At 48.9% G+C, this 25,547-nt stretch overlaps 1 protein-coding gene across 1 annotated transcript in view; it reads right to left on the reverse strand.

Annotated features, from left to right (window-relative positions):
• Positions 1–25,547, reverse strand: part of NCAPG (non-SMC condensin I complex subunit G) — a 234,944-nt gene that overhangs the window by 77,374 nt on the left and 132,023 nt on the right. The window contains exons 14-16 of the mRNA XM_082243654.1: positions 16,603–16,866; positions 15,678–15,859; positions 14,775–14,949 (exon numbers count right to left, since the gene is read on the reverse strand). Of these exons, the coding sequence (XP_082099780.1) occupies positions 14,775–14,949; positions 15,678–15,859; positions 16,603–16,866 (621 nt within the window). The remainder of the gene's footprint in view (positions 1–14,774; positions 14,950–15,677; positions 15,860–16,602; positions 16,867–25,547) is intronic.

The following is a 25,547-nucleotide window of genomic DNA, read 5'->3' on the forward strand; positions in this document are numbered from 1 at the left end:
TTCTTGTTGTTGGTAGCCAGGTTTGCACATGTCAGGAGGGACCTGGGTCCACTCTTTACAGATCTTCTCGAAACAAGGTTTCTTGGTGGTCGCTTGGCAACTCAAAGTTTCAGCTCCCTCCATAAATTTTCTGTAGGATTAGGATGCTTCTTGAGCCAATCCTTTGTTGCCTTGGCGGTATGTTTTGGGTCATTGTCATGCTGGAAGACCCACTCCATCTTCAGTGTTCCGGCTGTGGGAAGAAGGTTCTCATCCAAGATTTTACAATACATGGCCCCATCCATTGGCCCCTCAATATGGTAAAGTCCGCCTGTACCTTTAGCAGAGAAACAGCCCCAAAGCATAATGTTTCCACTTCTGTGTTTGACTGTAGGGATGGTGTTCGTCATAGTCAGCATTTTCCTTCCGCCAAACACAGCGAGTCAATGCCAAAGAGCTCACTTTTTGTGTCATTTGACCAGAACACTTTCTCCCAATCCTCAATCATTTAGATTTTCACTGGCAAACTTCAGACGGGCCTGTACATGTGCCTTCTTGAGGCTGCAGGATTTTAATTCATGGCGGTGTATTGTGTTACCAGTGGATTGTTTAGTGACTGTGGTCCCAACTGCCTTGAGATCATTCACAAGCTCCTCCCTGTGTAGTTCTGGGCTGATCCCTCACTTTTCTCATGATCATCCTTACCCCATGCGTGGAGCTCCAGAGAGAGATTTGATGGTTATTTTGTATTTCTTCTATTTGCAAATAATCACTCCAACAGTTGTCTCCTCATCAAGCTTCTTGCTGATGGTCTTGTAGCCCATTTCAGCCTTGTGCAGGTCTACAATCTTGTCCCTGACGTCCTTTCACAGCTCTTTGGTCTTGCCCATGATAGCAAGGTTTGAATGGAAGAAAGTTTCTGTAGACAGGGGTCTTTAATACACATAACGAGTTGTCCTTAGGAGCACCTTCTTTAAATGGACAGGACTAATCTGTGTACCACATGATCACATACTGTAGCCAGTCTGTGGGAGCCAGAATTATGGTTGGTTGGTAGGGGATTAAATACTTAATTTTACTCACTAAACTGCAACTCAATTTATAAGATTTGTACCATGTGTTTTTCTGGTTATTATTCTGTCTCTATCATTTAAAATACACCTATGATAAAAATTATAGACCCTTCATTTCTTTGTAAGTCAGCAAACTTACATAATCTGCAGAGGATCAAATAATTGTTTTCCCCACTGTAGCTGTGTGCAGACCTAGTTTTTGCTTTACCTTTCGGTCCTTGCAACATAAAATATGGGACGCAAGTCCCACACAATCTTTCAGTTTCCGCTGTATAGGAAGCCCTTTTATTTTCTCAAAGCTGACTAATGCCTCTGGGCTTTGTAAATTCTTCATTGTTTTAATGATGCAGAGGTCAGGATTAGGATGGCCACTCAAGAACTTTCACTTTAAAGGCTTTTTTAACCTGTTCATGCATTTTGCAGTTTAACTGATAAATAAAAAAAAACTATTCATTGCATTCTACCCTCACTTTACAGAATTTTTGGAGCCTACAAATTTTACGCAGAAATGTATATCATTTTTTAAAAATGTCTTTATTGAAAGCAAAGTACCAGTGAAAATACAAAAGCAAGAACATTGCCATGTGAAACAGCAGAGAAAAGCAACAGGCAGATACAGTAATATATGAGTACATAGATTCAACCGGTGCTGTCAGGTAAGCAATGAGCGGTAGCAGATAAACCATGGTACACTGCAGACAAACTGATTTTTCAAAAGAAAAAAAGGGTGCAGACAGTGCAAATGCAGCGCTCAGAAAGGAACGAGAGCGTGACACAATAACCGAACCGAGTGCACCTAACATTCCGTCTTCGAGGGACGGAACCGGATATACTAAAATAAACTGTAGGCAGGATAATAGGCAGCACAGGAGAAATCTCTGAAAGTAGAAGTGAGGAGTCAAAAATAGAGGTAGGGAGATGGGGAGGGTGAGAGGAGAAGAAAAAGGGAAAAAGAAAAAGGAAGGAGGTGGGAAAAAAAGAGTGGGGGAAGACCAGGGCGGGGGCGCCAGGGCAGAGGCCCAGCGGGTGCCAAAACAATCCGCACCAACTCAGCCATTGGCCCCGTAGGTACGCCTCTGTACCTGTTAAGTGTGCCCAGGGAATCCAGGTTTGTTCTTCGGTGTTTGTCAAGGTAGCAGTCAATTCCTCCATGCGGTGAATTTCATTTATTTTGGTAATGTATATAATTTAATTTTAATGTTCACTTTTGATAAAAACTACTAATTTCTTTATAGTGCCAAAATAAAATGGGGGCACTATCATTTGTGTAACATCCAATAAATGTAAAGGATTGGCTCTGTGCTTTTCCCAGCAGTTTTTCTCATGTAATGGGACATGCTTGGGCAGGCAGAAGCTCCCAGTTAAGAATGACTGGAATGCATTTACTAATTTCTGCAGAAAAGTAGCAGGTAAAATTGTGGTAAAAGCTTTGAAACATATAAAAGGACTTTGTGAGATTTTTTTTTTTAACCAACAAAGATTGAAATCCCAATTTAAACATGCAACATGTGATACATTTGATTGATGGATTGGATTCACAAATTAAGATAGGCAATCTGCCATGAAAAACTGGATTTTTGTAAGAACTTACCGTAAAATAATTTTCTCTGAAGTTCATGGACGGACGCAGCTCCTTATCCTCATGACTCATAGGGTTATGCTCCTAGGAATAGGCACTAGGCAGGAAAAAAAAACTTAACTGTCCCTGCAGGCATAACCCCTCAGACTTTGCTTTTATCAAACAGTTTGGTTACAAGCAGTGTTTAGAAGACGAAAAAACCCATACCTCAGAAGTAGAGGGGCGGGTGCTGCATCTGTCGATGAACTTCAGAGAAAAGGATTTTACGGTAAGTTCTTACAAAAATCCAGTTTCCATCTTTCGACAGAAGCAGCTCCTTATCTTCATGACTCATAGGAATGTCCCAAAACAGTATAATCAAGGTGTGGGAAACAATGCAGAAACAAAATGTAAGTCCCCAATGGCTAAACTTAGCCAACTAGGAACAACTGGAGCTCACCCGGAAAAAATTGAACCCCCAAAGATATAAATGAAACCGAGTTCTCTTTTAAACTGCAGCCTGCAAAACCTTGTGGCAAAAAGAAGCATCCGCGGATGCCAACACATCTACCTTGTAGAATTTTGTGAATGTATGCACAGACGACCAAGTTTCCGCCTTGCAAATTTATAGCACCGACGCCTGATGGCGAAAAGCCCAAGAGGCACTCAGCGCTCTCGTAGAAGTAGCCTTCACTGGGAAAGGAGGAACCTGACCCCTCAGCGAATAGGCCTGTACCCCCGTCTGCCTGATCCATCTGGAAATGGTCGCAGCAGACGCAGCCAATCCCTTACGAGGTCCATCAGTAAGGACAAAAAGAACAACAAGAAACAACTGATTAGGTCAAAGTACCACCTTATCCCTGTGTACCACCAGATAAGGTGAGAGGTAAGACACCGCCATTTCAGAAATCCTGCAGGCAGAAGTCATCGCCACCAAGAAGGCAGCCTTCTGAGAAAAAGAAAGCCTGCGAAATCTCCTGAAATTTTTCAAAAGGAGGCTTTTGAATAACAGATAACACCAGATTTAGATCCCACAGAGGTAACGGGGATCTCCTCGGAGGAGCCATCTGACGTAGTTCCTGGATAAAAGTCTGAATTAGTACATGTGTGGCTAACCGGCGTTTAAAATATATAGCCAAAGCCGAAACTTGGTCTTTGATAGTACCCAAAGCCAACCACTGTTCAACCCCTTTCTGCAAAAAGGCCAAAACCCTAGCGATCGAAAACAAGAGAGGGTGCACCTTTAGCGATTTGCACAATGAAATGCACGCTTTCCACATACGATGGTAGATCTTCCTGGAAGTTGACTTCCTAGTCTTCAAGAGTGTAGGAATCAGAGTCAGAAAGACCCCTTTCTCTCAACATCTGACTTTCAACAGCCATGCTGTTAAAAGGCAGCGACTGTAAAGTAGGATGGAAGATCGGACCTTGAGACAGCAGATCTTCCCTGAGAGGAAGTCTCCAAGGGGTATCGGTAACCAGTCTTATCAAGTCTGCGTAACCAAGACCGATGAGGCCAGTCTGGAGCCACCAATAGTTTTCTACCTCTATCCTGTGCAGAAGCCTCGGCAGGAGTCTCAATGGGGGGGAATGCATAAATCAGCCGATACCGACCCCAATGAGCCACCAGTGCGTCTGTGGCGCTGGCCGGAGGATCTTGAGACCTGGCTACGAATCTCTGCTCCTTGTTGAGGCGAGAGGCAAACTGGTAAGAAAGCGAGGCCAGAACACATTGGCCCCATAAAAGATGACAAAGGAAATATGGCCACTGAGGACAGAGAAAAGGCGGAAGTGTTAAATAATTTCTTCTCTTCAGTCTTCACAAAAGAATCGGGGGGCTACACAAACCTTGCTTGTAAGGCCGAACTAAATAATACACCTCAGGAAGTGCCGCCATGGCTAACAGAAGATAGACTTGGAGCTAAACTAGAGAAACTTAACATAAATAAATTCCCGGGACTGGATGGCTTGCACCCGAGGGTTCTTAATGAGCTCAGCCAGGTGATTGCCAGACCATTATTCTTGATCTTTAAGGATAGTTTACAGACGGGTATGATGCCAGCTGATTGGAAAAAAGCCAATGTGGTACCAATATTTAAAAAGGGGCCGAGATGTATCTCGGTAACTATAGGCCGGTCAGCCTAACATCAGTAGTCTGCAAAATTTTGGAGGGGATGTTAAGGGACCACATACAAGACTTTAGTAATGAAAACGGTATTATAAGTAGTAATCAGCGTGGATTTATGAAAAATCGTTCTTGCCAAACCAATCTATTAACCTTCTACGATGAAGTGAGCTGCCACCTAGATAAGGGAAAGCCTGTGGATGTGGTGTATCTGGACTTTGCAAAGGCCTTTGACACCATTCCCCACAAACGCTTACTGTACAAACTAAGGAAGGTAGGTATGGACCATAAGGTGAGTACCTGGATAGAGAACTGGCTCCAGGGGAGAGTCCAGAGGGTGGTGATTAATGGGGAGTACTCGTATTGGGCGGATGTGGAAAGTGGGATCCCCCAGGGTTCTGTCCTGGGACCAATCCTGTTTAAATTTATTCAAAAAAGGTTTAGAGGAGGGGATATCTAGTACAATCTCAGTATTTGCAGATGATACTAAACTAGGCTTGCCAATATCTTCTATGCAGGATGTGGAAACCTTGCTAGCGGACCTGAACAAAATAACGGGGTGGGCAACTACATGGCAGATGAGGTTTAATGTTGAAAAATGTACTATTTTGTAATGCACCTGGGGGCCAGAAACCAGAAAGCAAGCTACTCACTAGGGGGGAAACCTCTGGGTGAGTCTAGGATGGAAAAGGACTTGGGGGTACTGGTAGACAACAGGCTTGGCAGTGGCATGCAATGCCAAGCCGCTGCAAGCAAAGCCAACAGAATACTGGGATGTATAAAAAAGGGGATTCACTCCAGAAATAAAGAGATTATTCTCCCACTCTACAAGACTCTGGTCCGGCCAAATCTGGAGTATGCTGTCCAGTTCTGGGCACCGGTCCTCAGGAAGGATGTGCTGGAACTGGAGAAAGTCCAGAGAAGGGCAACAAAAATGATTAGGGGAATGGAGGACATCAGCTATGAGGAAAGGCTACAAGCACTGAACCTATTCTCTCTGGAGAAGAGACGATTGAGGGGGGATATGATATCAATGTACAAATACTGTACTGGCGACCCTAGCATAAGGAACAAACTATTCAGAGAAAGGAGATACAATAAGACACGTGGCCACTCACTAAAACTAGAGGAAAGGCGGTTTAACCTTAAAGTGCGTAAGGGGTTCTTCACTGTAAGAGCGGTAAGGATGTGGAATTCTCTTCCACAAGCAGTCGTATCAGCAGGGAGCATTGATAGTTTCAAAAAACTATTAGATGGGCACCTTAGAGACCACAACATACAGGGGTATACAATGTACGGTTAAAAGCAAACACACACACATCATAGGTTGAACTGGATGGACTGATGTCTTTTTTCAACCTCACTAACTATGTAACTATGTATAATACCGCGGACCCGGAAGGACGCTAATACACCGATGTGAATGTAAATACAGTATGTGGCAATACAATATCATTAGGGAATAAAATAATTAAGCATCCGCTCCCCGATCCTCCACAGTAATTCCATGACTTTTCCAAAACCTAGTGGTGTTTCCTAATTTTCCATGACTTTCCCAGGCTTGGAAAGGGTCATCTAAAAATGCCAAAACTTTTCCAGGATTTCCAGGATTTCCAGGACCGTACGAACCCTGCTTCTTAGAAGCCTGGTCAGCCGACCCGCATTTTAGCCACACCATGCGCCTAATGGCAATCCCCACTGCGGACGTCCTGGCCACCAACAAAGCTGAGTCCAGGGACTTATCACACATGAACACCAGGGCTTGGGTCAACTGGTCTATTAGTTCCACTACCACAGGGGGAAGCTGTGCCATTTCCAAGTTATTTTTCAGTAACTTCACCCATTCAGTAGCAGTCTGCGCTACTAAAACATTCACAAAGGTAGCCTTTAACATGTGACCTGCTACCACATGTAAATGGCGGGACAAGGATTCCACCAGTCTATCCACGGGATCTGGAAAGGTTCGAGACTCTTCCACCGGTACCCGAGTCGCTTTATTCAATCTGGCCACCGGAGAATATACTTTTGGTGGTACAGTGCATCTCCACAAAAGGATAACGGCGTGCAAAAAGCTTTAGGCACCACCATGTGCTTAATGCGTCGCCATTGTTCATCCACAATAGTATGAAACAATTCTGGACAGGGGAATACCTTGCCCGATTTACGGGAGCCAAAAGACACCTACGTATCGGACGCTGTAGGTTCATTAGCCAATTTTAGGATTTCCTGCACAAAAACTATCAGGGCTTCCACCAATGCGCGTTTCCATGCGGCAGCTGATGAGGACAGGTCCCTCTTCACTGTCAGAATGTGAAGACACCGACCCTTCAAGGTGGTCTGCGTCCGCGGCAACCATTTCTGTCTCAGAATCCGAAGACCCTGCCGATGGAGGTGAGGGCGGAGGGCGTTTGCAGCTGACAGCACCAGAAATGACAAAATCCACTTTTGACATCAGGCTTTGCAAAAAAACTGCAATTTCTGGCTGCAACTGTGAACCGGAGGGTCCCGCAGTCGCTTCCAGGGGGTCTGCAGGTGAATTTTTATTCTGGGACTCCATTGCTCAAGTAAACATTTTTTTTGTGTAATGTCCCTTTAAGACCGCAAAAAACGGAATTTTTGTAAGATCTTACCTGTAAAATTCCTTTCTCCGACAGTCGCCGCCACTTCATATTCATCACTAATGGGGGTTATTGACCTTTGCTCCGCAGGAGTAGCTAGGCAACAAAATAGTTAATATCAAAGATTTTAGCATATCCCACCCCTAGGGGGTGGTCCCCTCAGTCAATACCTCCCTGCTTCCTGCATTCCCAACTCAGTTTCAGTAGCATAGCAGTAGAGTACATAAACCCCAAAAGAGGGGCGGGGGCGGCGACTGTCGGAGGACTCAGAGAAAGGAATTTTACAGGTAAGATCTTCCAAAAATTCCGTTTTCTCTTACGTCCTCCGACAGTCGCCGCCACTTCATATTCATCACTAATGGGGACGTCCCATAGCAGTGTAGACATGAGGGGTGGGGAAAAAAAAGCAGCCGCGCCTAAAGCAAAGCAGTACCCACATCAGAGAAAAGAACCTTACCAAGGTAAGAGAACCAACTGGGCAACAGGAAAAAAAACGTGCTCAACAGGAGCAACAACCCAGGAAAACAAGTAACCTAGGGATAAAGACATCCCAACAGCCAAGGACCCAAAACAAGGGGCCCTAAGGCACTGCCGCACTAAGAACCTTGCGGCCAAAGGAAGCATCCGCCGATGCCTGAACATCCACCTTGTAGAATTTTGAGAAGGTGTGAACTGACGACCAAGTCGCCGCCTTACACACCTGGGCCACAGAAGCCTGATGACGATAGGCCCAAGACGTACTCAGAGACCTGGTAGAGTGCGCCTTCACAGGGAAAGGGGGAACCTTCCCCTTCAAGGCATAGGCTTGCACAATGGTCTGTCTGATCCATTTGGCGATGGTCGCAGCCGACGCTGCCATGCCCTTCCGAGGACCCTCTGGAAGAACAATCCGACAAAAGAGAATCCGACTTGCGAAAGGATTTTGTCGATGAAAGGTAAACCCTGATCGCCCTAACAACATCCAAGGAATGCAAAGCCACCTCCCTTGGATGCTTAGGTGTCGCGCAAAGCGAAGGCAAGACAATGTCCTCATTGAGGTGAAATTCCGAGATCCTCTTCGGAAGAAAAGAAGGGTTAGGTCGTAAGACCACCTTATCCAGGTGAATCACCAAGTAGGGAGAGCTGCAGGACAAGGCCGCCAGCTCCGATACCCTGTGAGCCGAAGTGATTGCCACCAAAAAGGCAACCTTCTTAGACAAGAGAGACAACGAGATCTCCCTGAGCTTCTCAAAGGGAGCATGTTGCAATACGGACAGAACAAGGTTCAAGTCCCATGGAGGTAAAGGATTCCTCCGAGGAGGAGCCAAGTGACGCACCCCTTGAACAAAGGTGCTAACCAAAGAATTAGACGCCACAGGGCGTTGAAAAAGAACGGCCAGCGCAGAAATCTGACCCTTAATCGTGGCCAACGCCAAACGCTGGTCCACTCCAGTTTGGAGGAAAGCCAACACTCTCGATACAGAGTACGAACGAGGGGAATATCCCCTGGACTCACACCGGGCAAAATACACCTTCCAAGTACGGTAGTAAATCTTCCCCGAAGAGGCTTTTCTAGCCTTGATCAAAGTGGGAATGACCTCAGGGGAGAGACCCCTATCCTTCAGGACCTGGCTTTCAACAGCCAGGCCGTTAAAGCCAGCGACTGTAAAGCAGGATAGAAGATCGGTCCTTGAAATAGGAGATCTTCTCGAAGAGGCAGAAGCCACGGAGCGTCGACCGCCAGATTCACGAGGTCTGCGTACCAAGACCGGCGAGGCCAGTCCGGTGCCACCAGAATCACCGTGCGTGGTTCCGAGGCCAACCTGCGAAGGAACCTGGACAGCAGCTGAATCGGCGGAAAGGCATACATCAGACGATACTGACTCCAGGACGTCACTAAACGCGTCTGAGGCGTCTGCCCGAGGATCGCGCGCCCTTGCTACGAACCTTTCCAACTTGTTGTTTAGACGAGACGCGAACAGGTCCACATCTGGGGACCCCCACTTCGCGCACAGCATCTGAAAGACATCCGGGTGAAGGGACCATTCTCCCTGGTCCAGGGTCTGGCGACTCAGATAATCCGCCTGCCAGTTCTCCACTCCCGGAATGTGAACCGCCGTTATCGCCGGGACGTGCGTCTCGGCCCAAGACAGAATGTCGGCCACTTCCCGAGCCGCGCGGGCACTCCTGGTGCCCCCTTGGTGGTTGATGTAGGCCACCACTGTGGCATTGTCCGTCTGCACCCGAACCGGACAGCCTTGAAGCCTGTCCGTCCAACGCAGAAGGCAGAGATGTATTGCTCGCAATTCCAGAATGTTGATCGGAAGGGATGATTCCTCCCCCGACCAAGTTCCCTGGGCGGACAGAACGCCCAGGACACCACCCCAGCCCGACAGGCTGGCATCCGTGGTGATCACCGTCCACGACAAAGGACGAAAAGACTTGCCCCCGACACCGCCGGGGACTGGAGCCACCACAAAAGACCCCTTCGGGAGAGGCGGCTCAACGAAATCCGCAGATCCAGAGATTGCGGACGCCCGTCCCACTTGGCCAGGACCTCCCGTGTGTGAAACTGGGCGAAGGGAATCGCCTCGAAAGCCGAGACCATCAATCCCAGACACCTCATACACGTCCGGAGGGACGAGCACTGATTGTCCCTGAGGGACCTGACCTCGTCCTGAAGTGTCCGGAGCTTGTCTTCCGGCAGGAAGACCTTCGCTTGAACAGAGTCCAGTATCATTCCCAGGTAGGGAAGACGAACGGAGGGACACAACGTTGACTTTGGGAAATTTATCGTCCAACCGAACTCCTGCAGAGTCTGCATCGTGATGGACAGGTCGTTCACCAGGCCCTGACTGGTCGCAGACCGAATCAAGATATCGTCCAGATACCCCAAGACAGAGATGCCCTGGGCTCTCAGTAAAGCCAGGACCGGCGCAAGCACCTTGGTGAAAACCCGCGGAGCCGAAGCGAGACCGAAGGGTAACGCCACAAATTGGTAGTGATCCTCCGCAATGGCGAATCGAAGGTACCTCTGGTGACCCTCGAAAATTGGAATGTGAAGATACGCATCCTTCAAAATCGATGGAGGCCATGAATTCCCCCGGAACCAGGGCAGCCACCACCGAGCGCAGGGATTCCATGCGAAACTTGCGAACTCGCACAAAGTGGTTCAGAGCTTTCAAGTCCAGAATCGGACGTATCTTGCCCTCCTTTCTGGGCACAGTGAACAGATTGGAATAGAACCCCGAAATCTGTCCCGATGAGGCACCGGAACAACCACTCCCTGGGCCCGCAGGTCCCGCACCGCCAGGTGCAGATCCCGCAAGCGCTCCGGAGTCAGCTGAAGGTTTGAGGGGAAAAATCTGCCCGCCGGCCGAGAGAGAAACTCGATCTTGTAACCAGATCGAACGATTTCCTGAACCCACCTGTCCCGAATGCGGTCCAGCCAGGGTTGAAGAAAACAGAGCAAACGTCCCCCCACTCCAGAACTGGGTGAGGGCGTCCCTTCAGGCCGTATTGTTATGGGCAGCGGACCCGGACTGGCCGGACTTCTGCTTACCTGTCCACGGCTTCTTCTGGGAGCCTTGGCCCTTGAAGGGCTTGCCCTTATAGTGCGACCGAAAGGCACGAAAGGACCCCTGAGAGGGTCTAAACGAGGCATTCTTCTTACCACGAACAAACTTATTCTTGTGAGTCTGGGGCAAGAGAGTGCTCTTACCCCCAGAAATACCCTTTATCAGAGTATCCAAAGATTCGCCAAAAAGGCGAGAATCCGCGTAGGGCAAATTAGCTAAAGTCTTGCGAGAAGATTGGTCAACAGACCAACATTTCAGCCATATCAGGCGACGGTTCAATACCGCCACACTTGAAAGACGCGCAGCCAAAGGGACCAAATCTAAGTCCGCATCACACAAATACATGACACCCTGATGAATCTGATCCACCATAGCCAAAGTTGTCGGCGGGGCAGAGTCAGCCACCAGGGTGCACCTGAGCACCTGCGTCCAATCCGCAATAGCCTGGGCTGCCATAATGGAAGCAAAAATCAGCTTCAGCATAGAGTCAGCAACCGTATAAGAATGACGGGCCAAAGACTCCAATCTCCTGTCCGTAGGGTCCCGGAACACCGGGGTATCCTCAGCAGGGATCACAGTGGATGTATTTAAAATCGCCACTGCATGATCCACCTGAGGCGGCACACACCAGCGCTCATCAGTGGTGGGTGTAAATGGATAACGCAGCTTGAACCTACTCGGCACAGCAAAAGGCTTTTTTAAATTGCGCCATTGCTCATCAACCGCGCGCTGAAATTCCGTAGAGCAAGGAAAAACCTGCGATGTTTTGCTTTCCTTTGCGTCCCATAAGAGGACATCAAAACAGGAGGACATGGTTCATCCTGCAAATGCAGCGTTTGCTTGATAGAAGCAACCAACTCATCCATGAGTGCAAGCTCTTCAGACGAGCCAGGGGGAGAATTATCAACCCCTTCCACCTCAGCCTCCCCCTCAGACCCCACAAGGTCTAGAGATGAGTGAGACCCTGAGAAGGGCACTCCAGCCATAGCAGCCCCATCGCCCTCTGAATCAGAGGAAATAGACACTCTGGGCCGTTTAGTGGATCGATCAGCCACCAGCATCTGCACCTGAGCAGCCAAATTTGCCACAATAGTAGCCAGATCAGCCCCCTTGGGGGAAGCAGCAGCCCCTTGGCCCCCCACCAAGGCGGGAGGAAACTTGCAATCCTGAGAATCCATGCCCCAGTAGTATTAGGAAAAAAGGAGTACTGCCCCTTTAAGATCGCGGCAAGCGTAGTCCACCGCACCCACTGAATACACCGACCCCCACAGGGATAAGAACACTAGGCAAGGAATACAGGAAAATGGAAAGGTAAAAACCTGGAGAGATCACACAGGCTGCTGCCACCGATCGCTGTCCCAGAGCAAAAGGAAGTGATGCAATGACTGACCGCCCATGTAAAGCCTATGTAAGGCTACACAAACATGGCCGCCCGGCTGAGGACTTCATAGGCAAATAGAAAATGGCGCCGACATGTGGCCTGATCGATCGCCGCCAAAATGGCGGCGTTTGGCGCCAAAACGCTGCGCCGTACCACACAGGACCGGCCACCATCATTCTGCCGCAAAAAAAATGGCGGATCGCCGCACAGCATGTCCAAAACCAGACTGCTTTATGTATGCACTCAGCAGAGCAGGAGAGCCCCCCCGCCCCCCCCTCGCAGCCCACACACAGGCAGTAATTCCACACAGGAACTGACAGGGAGCTCAGCAGCCACACAGACATGCAGGGTCACACAGTCCCAGACTGACACCCAATAGACAGGTCCCCACATAGAGATACACTTACCAGTCCGGATGGCGTGGGGAGCCTGCTCCAGCGACCAAACTGCTGTACTGAGGACAGGGAGTGTCGCAGCCGTGACGCAATGGAACTGCGGTGCGAAACCGCAATGGCGTTCAGTGAGGTAGCCACCTCACAGGTAGCATCCCTGCAGCGAACAGGGATGGGTCGTTCAATGTGCCAGGGAAACCTGTGCTGAACGCTCGATGGCAGGCTGGGAAGCCCCTGGCCCTGAGCCCTGGGATCCAGGGTGGCCAGTCCGAGACCCAGCTCCGCACGATCATCTTCATCAGAAGAAGCTAACTAATGCTGAAAATAAACAGCTAAGTAAAAGAAAGAGAAAAAAAAACTCCAAATAAAATCAAAAAGAGAAAAGAAGCTGAGACTGAGAGCCCCAGCACAGGAACAGCCAGCCTACTCCTAAGCTAGGCATTAGAAACTGAGTTGGGAATGCAGGAAGCAGGGAGGTATTGACTGAGGGGACCACCCCCTAGGGGTGGGATATGCTAAAAGCTTTGATATTAACTATTTTGTTGCCTAGCTACTCCTGCGGAGCAAAGGTCAATAACCCCCATTAGTGATGAATATGAAGTGGCGGCGACTGTCGGAGGACCTAAGAGAAAAAGTGGTCCCACCGCCAATACTGCGGATTCACAATCCCTGATTATTAATGTAATAGAGCAGAAAAGGAAAAAACCCACAGGGAAACCCAGGAACGTTACCAGACCACAGAGAAGCATACAGCCTGATCAGTGTAAAAACTAAACTAACACTGTCTGCACAGGAAAAGGAAGAAGCTCTGCCTCTATCATAAGCCACGCTGCATGTCTGTCCATCCCACGGACCTCAAGAAAATAGCAGCTCAAACATTCTCAATGGGGAAATATAAAAAATGGCTGCCCTTGCAAACTAATGTGAACACCGAGATCATGAACCACAGCAAAATGGCAGTCCCCACAGCGTGCCATGCGGTCTCCAGGACCACCCAAAGGGGTCCAAGAACAATAAGCATCTAAAGGTCCTTAGCCAGAGACCCACTGAGGACAATCCACCCCCCTCAAGCGCCATAACGACCTAATTATTATCGCCACACACCCCCGCCCAGGGAACCGAGGGAGCCCCTAAGGTCTGACCATTTCAGGGAGGGGCCCACTCCGTCCCAGCGACCTCCAAGGGTGTTTGGGGGGACAATTTTACTCACATACCATGGTACCAGGTGGGCGCCACTCCAAAAACAGATCATCTCCCATCCGGGGATGGGGGTGCTGTCAGCCAAGGGGAAGCTGCTCAGGGCGTTCCAGCAAGACCGTCCACTCGCAGGCTCATCCCCATCCATCGGGGCACTGTCGTGGCGAGGCCTAGTTCTGGACTATAACCTGCTCACACTCACTGGCCAGGCTAGGAGCCCTTAAGGATCTAGATTATCCAGTGCCAAACTGCAGCCAGCTGTTGCTTGTAGTTTCTCTGGATCTCGGTCCTCAGGAACTAACTAGTTAAAAAAATAAATCACAAACTTTCCCTGTTACAGCCAAGACCGAAGTCTCAGCAGGGAGCTCCTATTCCTAACACTAGGCAGAACAAAACTGTTTGATGATAGCAGAGTCTGAGGAGTTATGCCTGCATAGGCGTGGTTACGTTTTTTTCCTGCCTAGTGCCTATTCCTAGAAGGAGGATAGGTCCCTAGAAGTCATGAAGGTAAGGAGCTGCGTCTGTCGAACGATAGAGAAATCCAGTTTTGTTTTTTGTTTAAAGTAATTGTAAAGATTAATTTTTTTTTATTCTAACAAAGATGTCATACTTGCCTGCACTGCTCAAAGTAGGTCCGACCCTCCTCTACTGGGGTCCCCTGCCGGTGATCTTGACTACTCCTTTTCTGACTGCCCCCAGAGCAAGCCACTTGCTATGGGGCACTCCTGCATGTTTAACCTCAAGGCAGGCTGTGTGCCTTTGTAGATACACACAGCAACGTCTGAAAGGTTTACCTTCATGTAAGGAATGCCTTTATAACCATTTTAAACATATTAAGGTTTAAAACCCTAAAACAATAAAAGTGCACAAGTATCAGTTACAGAATACACTTACCTGATAATCTGGGGAAATATTCTTTTGTGCTTTTAAACCACTTGGCCTTGTTAGATCAACCAGCAGTTCAGCAACATTGGAGGCATCAACGTCAGCAAGTGGAGAAGAAGCTGGGGCATTGAAGATGGTCTGTAGCGTTGGCAGGAAAGCCTCTTCAAAGCACTCCTGATTTGTTCTATAGGAGCAAATGGTTACAATAAATTTATAGGTAATTAAAAACATTTTTTTATATAAATGTGGTTTTCAATAAATGTAGCCAGAGCTCTAGCTGTGACTCAGTAGTGGATGTGTTGCATTTCTGCAGACACACCATTGCTTCCACACAGAGCAAGGGTCACACCACAGCAGGCTGACAACTATAACATATTCAACGTATTTAAACTGAAAATTCAATTTGGTTTTTAGGTATATAGGACTATGTAAGGGGGTTAAAGCTGAGCTCCAGGTATAGATATTTTTGCATAGTCACAATTATCTAGCTTGGACCAATTTGGTAAATGCATGTGCAGTACTTGGCTCATCCTCGTGAAAGCTGGAAATCACAGGCAGTAGGCACTGCTACTTCAGTGATTGCTACTACAGTGATTGCTACCACCTTCCAGTTACCATGTTGAGCAGCTGCCCAGCTGAACAGTGAACACAGGAGGTTGTTTACTTGGCATGAGGGCCAATGCAACATTGCAAAAAATATCCATGCTTGGAATTCTGCTTCAACTGATATGTGCATTTTTTATAATAGCGATACCATTACATGGATGTGTAGAGAATAAGGTCATGCAAGAAATATTTTTGAAAATGCTAGTTGCCAGGCATGTCTGTCTTATATTTCTGAGTCCCTGTCTTTGATCAAGCATGCAGCATATTCAAGTTGGTGGTGGTGGATTTAGAATTCACACATCTTACCGAGATGAATAAGCAAAAATAGGGAAGAAGACACCAAGGCAGTGACGCAGTTTTGTGTCTTCTTCAGTCACTGGATTGTACCACAGAAGTATCAGACGTGACAGGAGCTTAGCACTTTTCAATCTTCCTGAGAACATCAGTTTGGCTAAACCTTCAGCCGTTTCCGTCCTTATTTCTGGAACCTAAAAAAAAAAAATTACCAGGGTAATTTCTGCTATATTTCACTTTGTCCATAGGCATAAACAATCACTTCATCTGAACCATCAAATCATAGTTAGACCTAACAAGATCATGTCTGTGGCACTTGCGACCTTTACTCTTGTAGACACCCCCCCTGGATGATTTCTCAGCAGTAGTTATTACTGGACAGATGGTATTATCCAAGCAAATGATTACTGTTCATTCCTGACACAAGCCAGTGCCAAAAGGTTTAGAAGTGCTCACCCTCCCTCCTTTATAGGTATAAACACCTACATTCAGCTGATCTATACATATGTATCTATGCTAACAGTTTTTAAGGGCCAGAACAAGTCTGCATATCTAAACACATTTTAAAGAAAGCTTTAAATGATAATGCTGTGGACCTACAATAATAATTTATTGCTAGCCTCCAAGATCGCATCAGGAGATAGCAAGAGATTTCTTCTGTTTAGCAGACATTAACATTTCAGAAAGAGCATTGCTCCGTTTAGCCGTTCCACCTAAGAAAATGTAGGACCTGAAGAAAAAGCTAGAACCGGCACTACATGGAAACTTCATTATTTATATCAATGAGTTCATTAGTTGATTAGATAAACATCTTCAATGTGTAAAGGAATGCAATATTATGAAATGGCAATCAGCTGTGCTTCCATAGGTATTCTTAAATACATGTTTGCATATTACCATCAGCAGAATAAGCAAAAAAGGCCTAATTGCTTCATACCTCACTGTCCAGGAAGTCAGAGAACATCTTTAAAATGGAATTCAAAGCAGAAGTCTCAGTTATTACTTCTTCATCAGGTTTTTGTGTAGAGTTAGACTGTTCAGTCTCAAGGGCTCCATCTCTTTCGTCTGCCTGATTAATTTGGTGGTTATCACCAGCATCATCTTCCTTTGGCTTTAGAATTTCAAGTCCAAAAAGCAGAAGAAGATCAAACACCGCGTTCAAGGCACTGGTCCTCACTTTGACCTCATCAAGCTGTGATATCTAAAAAGCACAAAGTCATCCAAAAGTACAACAGGTGTAGATTTTATATTGCTTTGAACTTCAGCAGGAAGATCCAACAGTGGGAAACAAAGCATTGCCTAATCTAGAGAAGTCAAAACACTGAGAGCCTGTTCACACCACAGAAACAGTCCAGATGTGTTTCTGCATGCACATTTTTGCTGTGTTCCAGTGCATTTTTGAGGCGCTTTCAATGCAAGTTTCCTGGGGTTTTGCTGCGTTTCAGTACAGTTCTTGGAAGAAAAAAAATGCAGCATGTTCCACTTTTTTTCTGCACTGGAACAGAGCACACACTGGTGTGAACTGGGCCAATAGATCCCATATAGTCTACTATCCATGCGTTTATGCAGAAAAAAAACGGAATTTTTGTAAAATCTTACCTGTAAAATTCCTTTCTCTGAGTCCTCCGACAGTCGCCGCCTCTTCATATTCGTCACATATGGGGTATTAGACTTTGCTCCGAAGGAGTAGCTAGGCAACAGAATATGTTAACATTAAAGCTTTTAACATATCCCACCCTCAAGGGGTGGTCCCCTCAGTCAATACCCTCCTACTTCCTGCAACCATATCTCAGTTTCAGTGGAATAGCAGTAGAGTATACAACCAAACCCCAAAAGAGGGGCGGGGACGGCGACTGTCGGAGGACTCAGAGAAAGGAATTTTACAGGTAAGATTTTACAAAAATTCCGTTTTCTCTTACGTCCTCCGACAGTCGCCGCCTCTTCATATTCGTTACATATGGGGACGTCCCAAAGCAGTGCAAACATGAGGGGTGGGAAACGCATCCGCGCCGAAAGGCAACGCAGTCTCCGCATCAAAGAAAGGAACCTTACCAAAGGAAGGAAACCAGCTGGGCTACAGGAAAAACAAGTGCTCAACAGGAGCAACAACCCAGGAAAAGACAAATAACCAGGGGATAAAAAAACTTATCCCAACAGCCAGAGGTCCCCAACAAGGGACCCTAGGGAATTGCCGCACTAAGAACCTTGCGGCCAAAGGAAGCATCCGCCGATGCCTGAACATCTACTTTGTAGAATTTTGTGAAAGTGTGCACGGTCGACCAAGTCGCCGCCTTACACACCTGGGCTACAGAAGCCCCATGACGACAGGCCCAAGACGTACTCAGAGATCTAGTAGAGTGCGCCTTCACAGGCACAGGGGGAACCTTCCCCTGCAAAGCATAGGCCTGTTCAATGGTCTGCCTGATCCATTTGGCGATGGTAGAGGCCGACGCCGCCATGCCCTTCCGAGGACCCTCTGGAAGAACAAACAAGGAGTCCGTCTTTCGAAAAGACTCAGTCGATTTAAGGTAAACCCTTATCGCCCGAACAACATCCAAAGAATGTAATCGCACCTCCTTTGGATGTTTAGGCTTCGCGCACAGCGAAGGCAAGACAATATCCTCATTAAGATGGAATTCCGAAACTCGCTTCGGAAGAAAAGAAGGATTAGGTCGCAAGACCACCTTACCCAAATGAACAACCAGATACGGAGACTTGCAGGACAAAGCCGCCAGCTCCGACACTCTGCGAGCCGAAGTGATCGCAACCAAAAAGGCGACCTTTTTGGACAACATAGACAACGAGATCTCCCTGATCTGTTAAAAAGGAACACGTTGTAACACAGATAGAACGAGATTCAAGTCCCAAGGGGGCAGAGGATCCCTCCTAGGAGGAACCAGATGCCGTACTCCCTGAAGAAAAGTGCCAACCAAGGAGTTGGAAGCCACGGGACGTTGAAACAGAACGGCCAGCGCAGACACCTGACCCTTTATCGTAGCCAGCGCCAAACGCTGATCGACACCCGTTTGAAGGAAGGACAGCACTCGGGAAATCGAGTACGTGCGGGGTGAAAACCCCCTGGACTCACACCAGGCAAAATAGGCCTTCCAAGTACGGTAATAAACCTTCCCCGAGGAAGACTTCCTCGCGTTGATCAAGGTATGAACGACCCCTGGGGAGAGACCCTTCTCCTTCAGGACCTCGGTCTCAACAGCCAGGCCGTCAAAGCCAGCGACTGTAAAGCAGGATGGTATATCGGTCCTTGAGACAGGAGATCTTCTCGAAGAGGCAGACGCCACGGGGCGTCGACCGCCAGATTCACGAGGTCTGCGTACCAGGACCGGCGAGGCCAGTCCGGTGCCACAAGAATCACCGTGCTGCGTTCCGAGTGTAACCTGCGAAGGAACCTGGACAGCAACTGAATCGGTGGAAACGCGTACATCAGCCTGTACTGATGCCACGGGGCCACTAAAGCGTCCGACGCGTCTGCCCGAGGGTCGCGCGTCCTTGCTACGAACCTTCTCACCTTGTTGTTGAGACGAGACGCGAACAGGTCCACATCTGGAAGACCCCACTTCGCGCACAACGTCTGGAAGACAGCCGGGTGGAGAGACCATTCCCCCTGATCCAGGGTCTGGCGACTCAGATAGTCCGCCTGCCAGCTCTCCACCCCCGGAATGTGAACCGCCGTTATCGCCGGGACATGAGTCTCGGCCCAAGACAGAATGTCGGCCACTTCTCGAGCCGCTCGGGCACTCCTGGTGCCCCCTTGGTGGTTGATGTAGGCCACCGCCGTGGCATTGTCCGTCTGCACCCGAACCGGGCAGCCCTGCAGCCGGTCCGTCCAGCGATGAAGACAGAGATTTATCGCACGCAATTCCAGAATGTTGATCGGAAGGGAGGACTCCCCCTCCGATCAAGTCCCCTGGGCGGACAGAACGCCCAGAACACCACCCCAGCCCGACAGGCTGGCATCCGTGGTGATTACCGTCCACAAGATAGGACGAAACGACTTGCCCCCGGATACCAACGGGGACTGGAGCCACCACAGAAGGTCTCTTCTGGTGTGACGACTCAACGAGATTTGAAGATCCAGAGATTGAGGTCGCCCGTCCCACATGGACAGGATCTCCGCTTGGAGACCCCGCGTGTGAAACTGGGCGAAGGAAATCGCCTCGAAGGCCGAGACCATCAATCCCAGACATCTCATGCACGTCCGCAGAGACGAGTGCGGAACGTCCCTGAGGGACCCGACTTCCTCCTGAAGAGTTCTGAGTTTGTCTTCCGGCAGGAAGACCTTCGCCTGCACCGAGTCCAGAATCATTCCCAGGTAGGGAAGACGAACCGACGGACTCAGTGTCGACTTTGGAAAATTTATCGTCCAACCAAACTCCTGCAGAGTTTGCATCGTGACAGACAGGTCCTTCTCCAGACCCTGGCTGGTCGCAGACCGAACCAGAATGTCGTCCAGATACCCCAGGACAGAAATGCCCTGGGCCCTCAATAATGCCAGAACCGGTGCAAGCACCTTGGTGAAGACATGCGGAGCCGAGGCGAGACCAAAAGGCAACGCCATGAACTGGTAGTGATCCTCCGCAATGGCAAATCGAAGGTACCTCTGGTGACCCTCGAAAATGGGGATGTGAAGATACGCATCCTTCAAATCGATGGAGGCCATGAATTCCCCCGGAACCAGGGCAGCCACCACCGACCGCAGGGATTCCATGCGGAACTTGCGAACCCGCACAGAGCGGTTCAGAGCCTTCAAGTCCAGAATCGGACGAACCTTGCCCTCCTTTCTGGGCACGGTGAACAGATTGGAATAAAACCCCCGAAATCTGTCCCGAAAAGGCACCGGAACTACCACTCCCTGAGCCCTCAGGTCCCGCACCGCCAGGTGCAGGTCCCGTAAACGCTCCGGAGACAGTTGAAGATTTGAGGGGAAAATTCTGCTCTCCGGCCGAGAGAGAAACTCGATCTTGTAACCAGATCGAACGATCTCCTGAACCCAGCTGTCCCGCACGCGGGCCAACCAGGGCTGAAGAAAACCGAGCAAGCGTCCCCCCACCCCAAAACTGGGTGAGGGCGCCCCTTCAGGCCGCACTGTTATGGGCTGCGGATCCGGATTGACCGGACTTCTGTTTCCCAGACCAGGGCTTCTTCTGAGAGCCTTGACCTTTGAACGGTTTTCCCTTGTAGTGCGACCGAAAGGCACGAAAGGACCCCTGAGGGGGCCGAAAATTAGCATGCTTCTTCCCAGAAGCCCCCTTAGCCTTGGGGAAATGGGGCAAGAGAGTGCTCTTACCTCCGGTGATCCCCTTAATCAACACATCCAAGGACTCCCCAAAAAGACGAGACCCATCATAAGGCAGATTGGCTAAGGTCTTACGTGAAGACTGGTCCACCGACCAACATTTCAACCAAACCAGGCGGCGAGACAACACCGCCACGCTGTGCACACGTGCAGCCAACGGGACTAGGTCCAAGTCCGCATCACACAGATACATGACACCCTGGTGGATTTGATCCACCATATCCAGGGTCGCCGGCGAGGCCGAATCGGCCACTAGGACGCGCCTAAGCATCTGCGTCCAACTTGCGACCGCCTGGGCCGCCATGAGAGAGGCAAACAGAGCCTTAAGCATAGAACCCGTAACAGAATAAGTATGACGGGCAAGAGACTCCAATCTCCTATCCGTGGCATCACGGAACACAGGGGAATCCTCTGCAGGAATCGCAGTGGATTTGTTTAAAACCGCATTTGCGTGATCCACTGGGGGTGGCACACACCACCTTTCATCAGTGGAAGGCGAGAAAGGATAACGCAGCTTGAACCTACTTGGTACAGCAAAAGGTTTGCGCAGATTGCGCCATTGTTCCTCAACAGCGCGCTGAAAATCATCATTGCAGGGAAAAACCTGCGGCATCCTGCGTTTTCTCTGCGTCCCATAAGCCGCCAAGGCAGCGGGGGGGGGGGACACTTCATCCTGCAAACGCAGCGTTTGCTTTATGGAAGCAATCAATTCATCCATGATTGCAAGCTCTTCAGGCGAGCCAGGGGGAGAGTTATCAACCCCTTCAACTTCAGCCTCCACCTCGGACCCCACTAGATCCAGGGAGGAGCGGGACCCCGATAAGGAGGCCCCCGCCATAACAGCCCCATCACCTTCACCCTCAGAATCAGAGGAAAGAGCAACTCTGGGTCTTTTAGTAGATTGAGCAGCCACCAGCATCTGCACCTGAGCAGCAAGGCCAGCCACAATAGTGGCTAAATCCCCCCCTGGGGGGGAAACAGCGGTCCCCTGGCTTTCCACCAAGGCGGTAGAAAATTTGCCCTCCTGAGAATCCATTGCCCCTATAACAAATGCCGGATAATAAAGGGTTAACTGCCCCTTTAACAAGCGCGGCGAGCGCAGCCCACCGCACCACACACAAGCACAATGAGACCCCCACAGGGACAATAAAACTGACACAGGCAATGGATAGGAAGGATATAACCTGAGGAGACCCTCGCCGCTGCTGCTGCCTCGATCGGTGTTCCTGGAGAAGAGGAAGTGATGCTGCCAGGGCGCTCTATGAAAGCCTATGGGAGGCTACAAGAAAATGGCCGCCATGCATGTAGAACATGCGGCCGGAGCGAGTGTAGGCAAAATGGCGCCGTTTGGCGCCGAAACCGCCGCTCCACAGTACAGTAATGCACACGTCATCCATGTATAAAAAAAACATGTCAGATCGCCGCAGCGATCGCTGTATAATGCCCAAACATGCCACAAAACATGCCCCACAGCACACAGCTTCTCACACTGACAAGGCTGACACACACAGTGTCACACAGCTCCCCCCCCCCCCTTGCAGCCCACAGCATGCAGCCGAGAGATAGGGAGACAAACAGTGTGAATAGAGGCAGGTTATACAGTCCGAGACTGACACCCCCCCAGACAGACAGGTCCCCACATAGATACACTTACCTCACAGTGGCGTGGGGGACCCGCACAGGCGAACAAGCCGCTGCACATGAGGCAGGGAGAGTCGCATACAAGACGCACAGAATGGGGGTTAAGAAACCGCACAGCGTCCAGTGAGGTAGCCACCTCACCAATCATCCCTGCACCGAACAGGGATGGGTCGTTCACTGTGCCAGGAGCGTTACCTGGCTGAACGCTCGATGGCAGGCTGGGAAGCCACTGACCCACGACCTGCGACCAGGGGGATCAGCCCGAGACCCAGCCCGCATGATCCTCTTCATCCGAAGAACTAACTAACGCTGACAAAAAGAACAGCTAAGTAAAGGTAGAGAGAAAACTCAAACAAAAAATCAAAAAAGAAGAAAGAGTCTGGGGCACAAAGCCCCAGCACAGAGAGAGCCAGCCACTCCTGACAAGCTAGACATTGAAACTGAGATATGGTTGCAGGAAGTAGGAGGGTATTGACTGAGGGGACCACCCCTTGAGGGTGGGATATGTTAAAAGCTTTAATGTTAACATATTCTGTTGCCTAGCTACTCCTTCGGAGCAAAGTCTAATACCCCATATGTGACGAATATGAAGAGGCGGCGACTGTCGGAGGACGTAAGAGAAAATGGATTTTTGACTTACCGTAAAATCCTTTTTTGTGAAGTTTATTGCCAGACGCAGCTCCATATTCTTAACCATTGGATTATGCTGCCCCCTACAGGAGTAGGACACTAGGCAGGAAAAAAACGTCCATTAGACTTACCAGTAACAGTGTTTCTACCAACCTTCCAGGATAGCAACACATGAGAGATGAGAGGCTCCACCCTACAGGAAACACAATCAGTTCACAGCTGTTAAAAGGCCCCACCCTTCCCCTTGTCCCTCAGTTGTAAAAAAGTAGTTCTCCAACTGATTCACAAGGAATGTATATTCACTTTGGTACTTACCACTTATGTTAACATTCTTTCCTCACACTTTAAACAGGGCAGGAAGTAGGCCTGCCGTCCTGGAAGGTTCGTAGAAACACCGTGACCGGTAAGTCTGGGATCTTTTTCTCCTCTCACATTCCAGGATGGCAACACATGAGAGGATAATAAAGTAACCACAGGCCTACCTTAGGGTGGGACCACTGCCTGTAGTACCTTTCGGCCAAAGGCTAGGTCTTGCTGAGACAGCACCTCCACTCAGTAGTGCTTCAGAAACGTGTCATGACTGGACCAGGTGGCTGCACTGCAAATCTGTTCCCAGGTAGCTCCCGCTTTTTTGGCCCAGGAAGTTGCCAGTGCTCTGGTTGAGTGTGCTTTCTCAGAACACCTGAAACCTCATAAAACATGGTAATGGCTTGCCTGATCCACCTAGAGACTGAAGGCTTTGACGCTTGCAGTCCTTTTCTTGGTCCAGAGTAGAGGATCAAAAGGTGATTAGATCTCCTAAACTCCCTGGTCCTCTGTAAATAAGTGAGGAGACATCTCCCCACATCTAAACAATTCAATTTCATTTCCTTTTCATTCCTAGGATTATCACAGAAGGTAAAACTATTTCCTGCTTCCTGTGAAAGGAAGATGCTACTTTGGGCAGATATAGGGGATCTGCCTGAGAATAATCCTATCTGAGAAGATCAACATAAATGGTTCTTTAATTGAAAGGCCTTGTAAGTCTCCTACCCTTCTGGCTGTCGTGACAGCTAACAGAAAGGTTAGTTTTAGGGACAAACACTTAAAGGGAACCTCTTCTATAGGTTCAAAATTGCTTCTAGATAACACCTCTAGAACCCTAGTCAGGTCCCAAGGAGGGAACCTGACTCTAGTGACAGGGGTAGCTCTATCCCTGGCCACCAAAAATCTTTTAACTAAAAGGTTCTTTTGAAAGTCTTGCATCTAGAAAAACAGAGCGATGCCATTTGTACCCGAAGGGTGTTAACCACCACACCCTTCTCTACCCCATCTTGAAGGAAATCCAAGATTATGGGGACAGAGGTGGAAGAAATTTGCTTCTGCCTACGGCAAGTACAAAATGTTTTCCAAACTTTAGTATATTTTCCTCGGTACTGGTTTCCTGCTCAGGAGGAGTGTGTATCACTCTGTCTGAGCAGCCCTTTAACCACTTGCCTACTGTGCACTTAAACACCCTTACAATCCAGGCCAATTTTCAGTGCTGTCACACTTTGACTGACAATTGCGCGGTCATGCTACACTGTACCCACATGAAATTTTTATCATTTTTTTCACACAAATAGAGCTTTCTTTTGGTGGTATGTAATCATCTCTGAGTTTTTTATTTTTTACAAAAAAAAAAAAAAAGAATAAAGACAGAAAAATTTTGAAAAAAAAAAAAGTTTATTTTCTGCGAGTAAATTTTGAAAATAATTTTTTCTCCTTCACTGATGTGCGCTGATGAGGCGGCACTGATAGGCTGCACTTATGGGCACTGATGAGGAGGTACTAATATGCCGCACTGATGAGCACTGATAGGCGGCATTGATAGGCGGCACTGAGAGGTGGCACTGCTGGGCACTGAGAGGTGGCACTGCTGGGCACTAATAGGTGGCACTGCTGGGCACTGAGAGGCGGCACTGGCGGATGGCACTGATGGGCACTGGCTGGTGGCACTGCTGAGCACTGATGGGCGGCACTGATGAGCACTGATGGGCAGCACCATCAGTGCCCACACTCAGTGCCCATAGTGCTGCCAGTCAGTGCTCATCAGTGCCTAGATGAGCAGGCACTGATGGGCACTGACTGGCAGCACTATGGGCACTGATTGTGGGCATTGATGGGGGGCACTGATGGCGGGCACTGATGGGGGGGCAATTTGTGTATTTTTTTACCTTTAGTAATCAGGGCACTGGTGATCAGTGCCCTTATTACATTGCTGTGTGTCCCCGGCGGCTGACGGCTCCACCTCCTTCCTCACACTGCAGTCTCTGTGT

The sequence above is a fragment of the Pelophylax lessonae genome (assembly GCF_965119305.1).
Source record: "Pelophylax lessonae genome assembly, chromosome: 1".
NCBI lineage: Eukaryota > Metazoa > Chordata > Amphibia > Anura > Ranidae > Pelophylax > Pelophylax lessonae.